This window comes from Phacochoerus africanus, chromosome 1 (assembly GCF_016906955.1).
Source record: "Phacochoerus africanus isolate WHEZ1 chromosome 1, ROS_Pafr_v1, whole genome shotgun sequence".
Classification (NCBI taxonomy): Eukaryota; Metazoa; Chordata; class Mammalia; order Artiodactyla; family Suidae; genus Phacochoerus; species Phacochoerus africanus.
Window position 1 is genome coordinate 278224909 of NC_062544.1, and position 12989 is coordinate 278237897.

At 49.1% G+C, this 12989-nt stretch overlaps 1 protein-coding gene across 1 annotated transcript in view; it reads right to left on the reverse strand.

Moving 5' to 3' along the window:
* Nucleotides 1-11889, reverse strand: part of RCAN1 (regulator of calcineurin 1) — a 99572-nt gene extending 87683 nt beyond the window's left edge. Inside the window, exon 1 of the mRNA XM_047795985.1 lies at nucleotides 11478-11889. Within this exon, the coding sequence (XP_047651941.1) occupies nucleotides 11478-11720 (243 nt within the window). The 5' untranslated portion in view covers nucleotides 11721-11889. The remainder of the gene's footprint in view (nucleotides 1-11477) is intronic.
* Nucleotides 11890-12989: the final 1100 nt, after the last annotated feature.

The following is a 12989-nucleotide window of genomic DNA, read 5'->3' on the forward strand; positions in this document are numbered from 1 at the left end:
CAGAAAATTTCCCTTATCTCTGAAATGAAGTGTTTGTTTCACCTGAGTGAGCTCTCCCTTTATATTTCTTTGTGCTGATAATCTTGAGTCACAGTCAAGCTGAAGACCTAGGATGAGCAGGGGTCGAGTCTGTCTACTCCGCAGATGGGAGAAAATTTCCCTTATCTCTGAAATGAAGTGTTTGTTTCACCTGAGTGAGCTCTCCCTTTATATTTCTTTGTGCTGACAATCTTGAGTCACAGTCACAGCTGAAAACCTAGGATGGGCAGAGGTCGAGTCTGTCTACCCCGCAGATGGGAGGCTGGGATGCTGGATGGAAGTCCTGGAATCACACTAGGGAATATTCTCTTCCTGAGCCAACTCCTGCTTGGAAAAGTCTGACTGAACACATGGCGGGGTGGGGGAACAAGGGGCAAACGCACTGTGCTCCACTGATGGAAGAGCCGCAAGTGACCTCCCCGAGGTGACCCAGCTCAGCCTGCTCACTTCGCAGAGGCAGCAGCTGAGGTCTGGGTGAATATCTTGCCCCCATACTTGTGGTTTATTATGGGTCTATTAAGCTCTCTGGTCATATTTATGTAACACACACACCAAAAAATTGTGTGACTTCCCTGCTGGCTGGGAAGCTCCATGATGGGAGGATGGTATCTGTCATTCACCAAAGGCTGCCCCCCCCCCCTTCCCGACCTCATGGTGACTGTGGGGTAGGAGTTACTATCCTTCTGCAAATGGGGAAACAGTGCCTGGGAAGGTCGACTGCCCAACCCGATGTCCCACGGCCAGCATTGCAACCATCAATCACACTGCTCAGAACACAGCAGGCTCTCAGAAGTATCTGTTGAATGAATGAATGAATGAGTGAAGAGACAGAGCTAGGACTCAAATCCAGGTCTGTCTGGCTCCAGTGCCCAGGCACCACCTTCTGTCTGAACACAAGAATAGCATCAGGGCTTGGAGTTCCCACTGTGGCTCAGCAGGTTAGGAATCCAACTAGAATCCATAAGGATTTGAGTTCCATCCCTGGCCTCATGCAGCGGGTTAAAGATCTGGCACTGCCTCAAGCTGTAGTGTAGCTCATAGAAGCAGCCTCAATCTGGCATTGCTCTGGTTGTAGTATAGGCCAGCAGCTGCAGCTCTGATTCAATCCCTAGCCTGGAAACTTCCATATGCCGCAGGTACAGCCCTAAAAAAAGAATAGAAATGTATTATTAGCACTGCCGCCGATAGCCAAAAGCACTCAAATAAACCTGTTAAAGATGAACGGCTGACAAAACAATAGATGTGTAACTCATCTGAACCTCAGTTTCCTGTGGATAAAAGAACTTCCTTCATAGAGAAAACCTAGGGTTTAAATAAGACGTGAAAATTTTGTGTGCATCACTGCATACTGTAAGATGATTGCGGCACAGGCTTTGGGGTTGGTTAAAACAAGGTTTGAATCACAAGTACTCACTGGCTATGTGACCTGGAACTGGTCACCTGGCCTCCCCTGGCCTCCGCTTCCACATCTATAGCATGGGAATAATAACAGTACCTCTTTCATAGAGTTCTTGCAGAAAGATGAAACGATATATATTACACATAAAGCACTTCACAGTAATGAATGGAACCTACTATATGTAGAGCAAAGCAGAAAATTTAACCAAAAAAAAATAGCTGATAAAGTAGGAGTTCCCTTTGTCGCTTAGTGGTTAGTGAACCCGACTAAGATCCATGGGGATGCTGGTTTGATCCCTGGCCTTGCTCAGTGGGTTAAGGATCCAGCGTTGCCATGAGCTGTGGTGTAGTCGCGGCTCGGATCGTGTGGTGCTGGTGGCTATGGTGTAGGCCTGCAGCTGCAGCTCCAATTCAGCTCCTTGCCTGGGAACTTTCACATGCCTTGGGAGTGTGGCCCTAAAAAGCAAAAGTAAAGTGATAAAGTAAAACATGCTATTGTCATGTTGAGTGGGAAAAAAAAAAAAAAATCCAGGAGTTCCTGTCGTGGTTCAGTGGTTAATGAACCCAACTAGTATCCATGAGGATGTGGGTTTGATCCCTGGCCTTGCTCAGTGGGTTGGGGATCCAGTGTTGCCGTGAGCTGTGGTGTACGTCACAGAAGATGCTTGGATCCCGAGTAGCTGTGGCTGTGGCCTAGGCCAGTAACTACAGTTCCGATTCACCCCCTAGCCTAGAAACCTCCATATGCCTTGGGTGTGGCCCTAAATAGACAAAAGACGAAACAAAAATTTTAAAAACTTAAAAAAATCCAAAATTACCTCTCTGAATTAAATAACATTTTTGTCTTTTAATTCTGAATTTAGACCAACCTCAAATACCTCTTTCTATGGTGTTAATTATGATTACACATGGGAACTTCATATTGCACCTGCTGAAATTAGTAATGAAAGGAAAAGTACTGAACCTTCCCAACAGAAAAAAAGGTTTAGTTTCCTAGGCTTTTGGAAATGTAGTGGCTGACAGCTTTTGCTACAAACCTATCAATGAGGTCTTTTATGTTAAGTAGGGGAGTCTAAAACTGTATTCTTTTATAGAGTTGAAGCTAAGGAAAGAAAAATCCCTTAATAAACATTTCTGAACATTGACTGCTGTAAGTCAAAAAAACGTACAAAGAAAAAAAATGTCATAATAGTGACTTTGGGAGGCAGGCACCTTGGCAGAAGCCCCCTACCCCCTGAGTGTGAGCTGCACTGACTGACTCACTTTTTTTTTTTTTTTGCTTTTCAAGGCCGCACTGGTGGCATATGGAGGTTCCCAGGCTAGGGGTGAAATCGGAGCTGCAGCTGCCGACCTATGCCACAGCCACAGCAACATGGGATCTGAGCCACGTCTGTGACCTACACTACAGCTCACGGCAACACTGGATCCTTAACCCACTGAGCAAGGCCAGGGATCAAACCAGCATCTTCATGGATACTAGTTGGATTGCTAACCTGCTGAGCCACAACGGGAACTTCTAAGGAGGAGCATCCAGTGAAAATGGTAGACTATCACTCTGAGATCCGGCTACTATAAGACTGTGAATTCCGTTCCATCTTGCACACCCTTCCTTGCTCTGATGGAAGCCAGCGGCCATGTTGGGAGCGGCCTTACGGAGAGGCCTGTGTGGCAGGAAATGAGGGAGGGCTCCAGCCAACAGCCACTGTGGACCCGGGGCTGTCAGTCCAACAACCCACTAGAAATGTAATCCTGCCCACGACCATGGGAGCCAGTCTAGGAGCAGACACTCACTCCCTTCAGCGGAGCCATCAGAGGCTTGGGGCATGTGGACATTCTTGGGCCAGGGATCAAACCCACTCCACAGAAGTGACAACACTGGATCCTTAACCTGCTGAGCCACCAGGGAACTTCAGATCCAATGAAATCTTTCGAGGTTAAAAATATAAATAGGAGTTCCCACTGTGGCACAGTGGGTTAAGGATCCAGCATTGCTGCAGCTGTGGTGTGGGTCACAGCTGCGGCTTGGATTCCATCTCTGGCCCTGAAACTTCCACACACCACCAGTATGGCCAAAAAAGGAAAAAAAAAAAATATATATATATATATATGTAAAAATATTTATATATAACCAACTAAAACAAATATAGTAAAAGATTTCTACAGTGATTGAAATCTACATAACATTTCCTTCCATGTCAACATATGAGTTAAGGTCATTAATATTTTCCTGATGTCACATTTTGAAAATGTTTCTGTTCTGTCCAAGGACTTCCTACTGCCACAGACCATCAGTGCCCAGAGGACTCAGCAGAGCCCTTTGCTGTCTCATGAACTGTCAGCATCCCTGTGTTTCAACAATTAGTATTTACAAAGGAAAATATGTGCCACCACAGCTGAGCTGTATTTCAAATGCCTGGCATTCCCTCAGCCCTCGAAATGAGTCCTAAGGATTGTCCACAGAAAACGTACACTCGGGAGCCTGTTCCCCCCACCCCCCAACATATGCACAGCCGTGGGCACAACTGTTATCACTGTCACAGCAAGGAGGTGTTCACAGAACTGGGCAAACAGGCCTCGCAGTGGCGTGTGGGCAAAAGAGTGGACTGTCTCACCTGATGGCATTTTCAGAAAGGAAAGCGAGACCACAGCCTGAAATATAAACACTGGAATCAAACAGCCTCTGTTTTAGCTATTCTGTTCTATCATAAAGCCCTTTTTTTTCTTTTTCTTTTTTGGTTCCCTTGTATATCTTGGGGCTTGAGGAGTCTATGGTTGTTAGTAAGAACATTGAGAGTACTGCTCCTGAAGAAAAAAAAAAATGCCTCGAACAGTGGATGGTGCCTGCAGGTTGAGCAGAAGAGAGAACCAAACCCTTGCTTGGGAGGGTGAGGAGGGATCAAAAGAAACTCACAGACTCTAAAAATAATAATTGTAATACATACATATATGGACTTCTGATTCTTAAATTATATATGTAAATATATGTGTATATACACATTTACATAATTATATATGTGTGTGTATAACTATGTATATACACACACACATATATTATTTAAGAGTCAGAAATTCTAAAAGTTGGGAAATAGTGGATAACTTCTAAAGTAAGCTTTGCACATACAGTACACTGTGGCTTTTTCTTTCTTTTTTTTTTAATATCTTTTTAGGGCCACACCTGTGGCATGGGGAAATTCCCAGGCTAGGGTTCAAATTGGAGCTGCAGCTGCCGGCCTACCCCACAGCCACAGCAACTGGGCATCCGAGCTGCGTCTGCGACCTCCACCACAGCTCACGGTAACACCGGATCCTTAACCCAGTGAGCAAGGCCAGGGATGGAACCTGTGTCCTCATGGATACCAGTCGGATTCATTACAACCACAACGGAAACGCCAGGCTTTTCTTTTTTTAAACTTCCAACATTCTAAACGTTCCCAAATAAATCCAACCATACCAGATTGGTTTAACATCGCTGCACACTTATGGAGGTTTAAGGGGGTTTTATGCCTCATTGAAGTTTGAGAACCCACGTGCCTGAGACACAGATAAAAAGTGAAAGTGGCCCAGGATGGCTGGGAGTTTACACTGTCACAGAACCCAACTGTTACTGTCCTGCTGGAATGTCACCTTTTACAACGTGCTGCCACAGAGGGACGTGATGGGAACAGGCGGATACACAGCCAAGCGTTTACCACCTTACAAGCGGAAACTATGCCTATCAGCTGGGCCACCCTGGACCTTCAAAACTTTTCAATCATCAAATTACTATTGAGTGATATCTTCTCTACCGAAATACGAGCTTTGGGAAGACAAGGCCAGGGCCCGGCATTTTGGGGGGAGCGAGCAGCAGTGAGAAGAGGTGTAAGAGGGCACGGAGGTGAAGTCAATGCTCTTACCCCCCGAGTCACCCGCCCAGAGGTTGGGCTGTCCAGTTGATGCCTATCATCCTGTTTCCAGCCACAAGGTCAACCACGCTGGGAAAGGAGGCACCAGAACAAGGGCCTGCCTCTCCTTTCAGCCTGGAGGAAATCAAGGCACAGATCTGGCTGAGCCGCAGGTGGCTCATTCAGCAATACGACAAAGACTCTGGCCGGGCCAGATCCCTGCTGGCTAGACCACGGTCCCCAATCTTGGCTCCTGGTCAGAATCAGCAACCCATTCTTTCCAGGCAGTCCCCCAGCCCCTGAGACCAGAACGGGTCTGGAGTGGCCTGGGCATGGGAGTTTCTGGAACTGCTCAGGGGTCTTTACTGATACAAAGAATTTAAGGACACCACTCAAACTCCACCCGTGCCTTTAATACCTTATGTTATTAAAAGAAATTCCTGGCAGTATCACAAATCTTCAGTGGGCATTTGTTTTAAGAAAGGTGAGTTGCAGAGTTCCCGTCACGGCTCAGCAGTAACGAACCCAACTAGGATCCATGAGGACGTGGGTGTGATCCCTGTTCTTGCTCAGTGAGTTAAGGATCTGGCGTTGCCGTGAGCTGTGGTGTAGGTCACAGACTCGGCTCAGAGCCCACATGGCTGTGGCTGTGGCGCAGGCCGGCCACTGCAGCTCCGATTTGACTGCTAGCCTGGGAACCTCCACATGGCGGCTGTGGCCCTAAAAACAACAACAACAACAAAGAAAGGTGAGTTTCTTCACTAGAGGAGCACATTTTTCTATGATAAGGCACTTCCCAAATTAGCCTTCAGGCAAAGCTCTGTCAATCAAATACACATTCATGTTTCAGACAACAGAAAAATGGTGTTTGCTGCCATTACTCTATGGAACTATAGCTACTGCCTGGAAACTAACAGAACATTACTTGAGAAATCTAAATTTGTAGTTAGCTTGGTCGCAACTGAATAAAGTCTTATTCCAGGGAAACAACGAACCAGTGCCAACAACCCAAAGCACATGTAATTACTGATTCAAAGCCCTGCTTTGCCTTCTCAGGAAAAAGAAAAAGGTTTGCAAAGAGAGGACAGTAGCGGAATATGCTCAGCCAATATTTATACGACAAAAAAATAACCTTAACAAAAGTGTTCATTCATTTGTAATGGTGTGAATCCTCTAATGAGATTACTTGAAATCAGTGGCATAGAGTTTTTGTCATTTTTTTAGGCAAACATTTAATGAACATGTTAATTATCAATTATTTACAATATTGATGATGATCCAGCCAACAGAAACAAATTGTACGCTTCAGACCCAACTGTTGGAATCAGACATCAGGCTTCCAATATAAATTCCTGCATGAACGGGTCACACAGGTCAATTTCGATCCTTCCATTGAAGAATAAGGTTGGAGAATAATATGAACATATGCAAAGAAACTGACAAGTCTTTTGTCTTCACACCATCTGCTACCACCTGGATGTCTGTGTTCTTCCCAGATGCATATTTTGATGTCCTAACCCCACCCCCAACCCTGTGATGACGTTAGCTGCGGGAGGTCATAAGGTCATGCGGGTGGAGCCTTCCTGATGGGATTAGTGCCCTTAGGACAGAGCTCCCTCAGGCCTTCCACCATGTGAGGACATAGAGAGGACACAGGAGATGGGGGCCCTTCCCCAGCTGTGCTGGTCTCCAGAACTGTGGGAGATAAGATTCTGCTGTTTATAAGCCACCCGATCTGCAGTATTTTGTTAGAGTGGGCCTCACAGGTTAAGACACCATCACTCGGCCAGGTGGCCCTCCAACAGACCAGTTAGAAAGGTGGCATGGCCAGACCACCAGCACAGGGATTTGCGTCGGCAACACGGTCAAAGGTCTGCCTGCTCTGAGCTGAAGCAAATCACATTTTCATTAATGATACCCAAAGGTGATGGGCCAGCCTTAAGGAAGAATGGCTGTCAAACTAATAATAAATTATTACTTATTATTTCTGTGAAATCTCAGAAGCCACATCTTCCCACCCAGAGAGATGGTTTTAAAAACTATCTTTCTGGAATTCCCATCGTGGCTCGGCGGAAACAACTCTGACTAGCATCCATGAGAATGCAGATTTGATCCCTGGCCTTGATCAGTGGGTTAAGGGTCCGGAGTTGCTGTGAGCTATGGTGTAGGTCGCAGATGCGGCTTGGATCTGGCCTTGCTGTGGTTTACGGTGTAGGCTGGCGGCTACAGCTCTGATGAAACCCCTAGCCTGGGACCCTCCACATGCTGCAGGTGCGGCCCTAAAAAGACAAAAATAAAATTTAAAAAAAAAGAAACTATTTTCCTACTGGAAGGCTTACCCATGGTCTGCAGGACCCTGTGGATGGGCAACCAAGGCACAGAGCTTCCCCTGCCCACATTCTGAGGCTCCTGACCCCCAAATGAGGACATGCTCTGCTTTGTCTCCAACATCACCCCCCAAGTCCAAACACCTCCATGGCTTCCCCAACAACCAAAGCCAAGGGCCTCCTAAGGGGCCTCCTTACCTCCTTCCCCCAAAGACACTCCCCACCTAGTTTTGCAAGTAGAACAGCATCCGAATCCCTGCCCTGGCCTCCCAGACTCCCATGGAACCGTCCCCTGGCTGCATCCAGCCTTGGCCACCACCTCACTGTGCCCTCAACAGGTGCGGTCCATCCCTGGAACCTCTGTCTCTGCAATTCACAGTGCCTGAACGCCAGCCACACAACATCCACACGAGGCGCTTCTCCCTGTCAGCCAAGTCCAGGCTGTGCCGCGCGGCCTCCAGGGGCCACTCAGTCTAAAGTGGCCCCGTGCTAACCCTCTCTGGCCATCTTCTTTCCCTGCACTGATCCCAAATCCACCCTGCCCTCCTCATCCCTCTCTGGGCCCTGGAGGACTCAGCCCACCTGCGGACTGCACTGCTTGGGCTCCTCTGCCTTCCTGATGCCAGCTGGGTTCTGCCGATGAGATCAGAAAGCTGGGGCAGGCTGGGGTATCTCTCCCCTGCTACTCCCTGCTTCAGCCGCTCAGTTCTGCCCCTTCAGGCCTGGAGCTTCCACCAGGAGGCCCCTCTCCCAGGGGTTCCAGCAACACTCCTTCCTGCCAGGAGCATCCAATGTTCCTGGCTGACTCCCTCAGTCCTGCCCCAATTAACCAGTTCTTCATTAAAAACTCTTGGGAGTCCCTGTCGTGGTACAGTGGAAATGAATCCAACTAGGAACCATGAGGTTTTGGGTTTGATCCCTGGCCTGGTTCAGTGGGTTAAGGATCCTGTGTTGCCGTAAGCTGTGGGGTAGCTCACAGATGAGACTTGGATCTGGCTTTGCTGTGGCTGTGGTGTAGGCTGTCCGCTGTAACTCTAATTAGACCCCTAGCCTGGGAACCTCCACATGCTGAGGGTGCAGCCCTAAAAAAGCAAAAAAAAAAAAAAAAAATTAAAAGGAAAAAAACAAATCTCTTGAACCACCAGTGTCCCTGTTAGGCCCTGACTGATCCGCCCCAGTCCCTGTCCTCTGCTTGGTCACTCTCTATCGTGGTTTCCTGCCCACCTTCTCCACTGCACTGATCACCAGCTGAAATTACCTTGTTCACTCACTTTTATAAATTGTCTATCTCTCCTCAACCACTAGAACATAAGAGGGAGGCTCATTGTGTTCGCCTCTCTATCCACTGGGCCTAAAACAGTGCTTGGAACATACGAAGCATTCGATAAACAGTAAAAGAAAAAACTGTAAGAACGAGTGAATGAAGGAATGAGTGAATGAATGCTAGCCTGTTGCCTCTGCTCAAAACCGCACCTTATGAGAAAGCCCTTTCCTGACCATTTTCTGTAAAAACAGCAATCTCCCTACTCCCCTCCACCCCATCTTCTAAGTCCAACTTTTTCCTTCGTCACCATCACCACCTGACATATTTGTTTCCTTGTGCGCCCCCACCGGTGGCATGTGGGAGTTTCCAGGTGAGGGATCGAACCTGCGCCACAGCCGTAACCCAAGCTGCTACAGTGACAATGTCAGATCCTTAACCTGCTGTGCCACAAGAGAACTCTACCTCCTGACATATCTCGGGGTGTTTTTGGTTTTGGCCATTTAGGGCTGCAGGTGCAGCACATGGAAGTTCCCAGGCCAAGGGGTGAAGCAGAGCTGCAGCTGCCAGCCTACACCACAGCCACGGCAATGCTGGATCTGAGCTGCATCTTCAACCTAGACTGTAGCTTGCGGCAACACTGGATCCTTAACCTGCTGAGCAAGGCCAGGGATTGAACCTGCATCCTCATGGACAATATGTCGGGGTTCTTAACCTGCTGAGCCACAACGGGAACTCCCACTCCTGACATATTTGATATTTATTTGGTTTTTTGTTGTTGTTTTTTTGTTTTTCATTTTTGTTTTTGTCTTTTATAGGCCTCTACCCATGGCATATGGAGATTCCCAGGCTAGGGGTCGAATCAGAGCTATAGCTGTCAGCCTATGCCAGAGCCACAGCAACGCCAGATCCGAGCCGTGTCTGCCACCTACACCACAGCTCACGGCAATGCTGGATCCTTAACCCACTGAGCGAGGCCAGGGATCGAACCTACAACTTCATGGTTCCTAGTCAGATATGTTTCTGCTGCACCGTGACAGGAACTCCTGATATTTATTTGTTTATTGTCAGTTTCCCCCAACAAAAATGTCAGGCCTGAACGCAGGAATTGCTGTTTTATTCACTGCTGTGCCCTCAGAGCCCAGAACAGTGCCTGACTCATAGCAGAATATGAATATACACACTTGTTAAAATGAAAAGCTAGCAGAAAGGGCAAAATTTCAGACAAAGCAACTTCACGATGGTCTCCAGCACTTACAGTAAAGACTGTAAAACTGAATCGCTAGACACCTGAGCAAACAAGCAGTGTCTGACATAAGCTGATCTTGCTTAAGAAATTGAGACTTGATGCTGGGCTTAGTCTCAAAAACAGATTTTTCGAATAAAATGAGTGAGACCTTGTATTTGTGCCAATTGTTGCTTTAGAAAGCACACACGGAACCTTATCTAAGCATACAGCCATTGTAAATCCTTTCTGAGAGTAGATGAGTATTTATATTATAAATAGGAGGAACTTAAGCACACCATTCTCTCTCTGTTCCACAGTCCTGTTCCTCTTGGCAGCGGCCTTCAGCTACAGTTCATTGACAGTATATGCAGACTCAGAGCCAAGCACCAAAAGCAGCACTTTCGTTGACAGCTGCTCTCCTAATGGGGCACAGCTCTCAAAGACAGGCTTTATTCTCCAGCGCCTAAGTGGTCCAAATTTTATTCTCTGCACTAATTGCTGATTCGAAAGAAATTCGTCCTCCCTACTACCACCACCAGTTTCTCCTACCTGCCCCCTCACACTCCAAAGAGTCTATAAACCATGGGCTTGGGGGGAAAAAAATGCAACTCCCCATACATTGAGTGTTCCTGACACCGGCTCTCCTTCGGGGAGCAAGATTCCTGAAAAATATCCTAAAGGCCTAAAAACTGGGTCCCTTCCCCTCCCAACCCGTCGACCAAAACTGGCCAAGCGCAGGATAATGAGCAACGGCGGATCCTCACCCAAACATTGGCTTTCCTTCCCAGAGTGCAGATTGAGAATGCCGAGACGCCGTCCTATTTATGAACAGTGAGTCACGTCGCGGCTCAACGTCTGTTTCCTCCTCCCTATGAATGAGGCGACCCCCTCCTCAAGGGAGTAAATGCTTGGCACGATCCAAGCCCAAGGTGACGGATTGAGCTCCCCGACCACTTGGGGAACTAAGTCATCCCCCGATTCCCTCCGACTACGTCGTCCCCCTCCCACCCGAGTGAACACCCAGGGGTAGGGGCGTCGCTGGGAGGCGGTCACCAGTCCAGGAGAAAGGGGGTCCCCTGAAAAGCCCCAGGACGGTCTGCGCGGGAGGCCTGGCAGGTGCTTGGGACCCGGCATCTCGGGGAGCGCGCCCTCACCCCAACCAGGACAGAGGGGGCCGCGGCCAGGCATCCGGGGACGTCGCCGCGTCCCCCAGGGTGGCCCCCCGCCCCGCCGGTGACACGGGCTGGAGAGGCTACCCCGGGCCGACCCGGACCGCCGCTCTGCCTCCTCCCGGCAACAAGTGTCTGCCCTCCACCCGACGGCCCGCCCCGCCCGGCCCTCACCCGGCACAGGCCGTCCACGAACACGCGCGGGTCCAGGTGGCAGGCGATAGTGGCGCTGGGCAGGTCCTGCAGGTCCACCTCCTCCATCTCGCAGTCGATGAAGCTCCAGTCGCCGCTGCCCTCGTCGGCCTCTGCCGCCCCCGAGAAGGGCGCGAAGGGCCGCAGCGTCACCCCGGGCTGCGCTCGCGCCTCGGCAGCCTCGGTTCCAGCCCCGAGACGCGACCCGGCCAAGCCGTCCTCCATCCCCGCTCCCGCTCCCGCTCTCGCGCGCCCCCGCCGGCTGCACGGGCTCGCGGGGCTTCCTGGCGCTCTCCAGTCCGCGGACTCCGCGGGTAACCTTCTCTCGCTAGCGTCACAGCCGGCGGCGGTCACCACGGCTTCGGGAGACGCGGCTTCCGCGCGCCGGCCCCGCCCACCGCTGTTCACCTTGGTGCTCCGCCTGCCCAGCCCTAGGACGGATTTTGTTGTGGGCCCTTTAAGGCCGGCCCCTGCGGGTCATTGTGCCCCACCCTCCAATAGAGAAAGCCAATAAATGATAGGAATTCTTCTCACGTGGCCCTCATTCTGCCTCCCTCAGCCTGAAGCCTCGAAGCGGCCATGTTGGTTAGGGGCAAAGGTCTCGATCCAGTTCCGTTTTTAAGACAGAGGAGGCCGGCTGAAGGCGCCGGGCGGTGTCTTGGGTGCCGGGATAATAGCTGGAGAGGTAGCGCTTTTGTGGTTCCCATGAGGTGACGTTTTTTAGACACACAGGCCAACTTTGCGGGAGATATAGTTCTGGCTATGGCTCCCTGGCCATGGGCAAGTGGTTAAATGCTTCCCTTATGTTGTCAGATATGGACGCAATCGGAATTGAACTAAACAAGGATAACAATACCTTACTTTTAGATTTTAGCTTATTAGTCATTATAATTGTTCAAAATTTATATAATCAGAAATACATTTTTGAGTGACCACTATGTACTGTGTACAATAGGAGACAACAAAAGAAATAAAACCTTGGGAGCGGAAATGAATGCGACTAGGAAACATGAGCTTGAGGGTTCGATCGCTGGCCTCACTCAGTGGGTTAAGGATCTTGCATTGCCATGAGCAATGTCTAGGTCGCAGACTAGGCTCAGATCTGGCGTCGCTGTGGCTGTGGTGTAGGCTGGCGGCTACAGCTCCCATTGGACCCCTAACCTGGGACCCTCCATATGCTGCAGGTGTGACCCTAAAAAGCATTAAAAAAAAAAAAATCTTTCCCTTTGAGGAGTTTATAGACCGAAAACAGTGGTCCTTGAGTAAGTGTCCCCATCCTCCCTCTTCCACTCCCTCCCCTCACCCTCCCCTTAACCCCACCCCTGCAAAATAGAATTCCTTCACCATGAAAGGCAATGTGGTTTAGTGGAAATCTGGGTCTGAATTTCAGTTTTGCCATTAATTACTTGGACAAGTAACCTAAATCTCAGTTTCCTTACGTGAAAAATAAGGTCATATATGGTAAGAATCCATCAAGGGCCCAATAAATGGCAG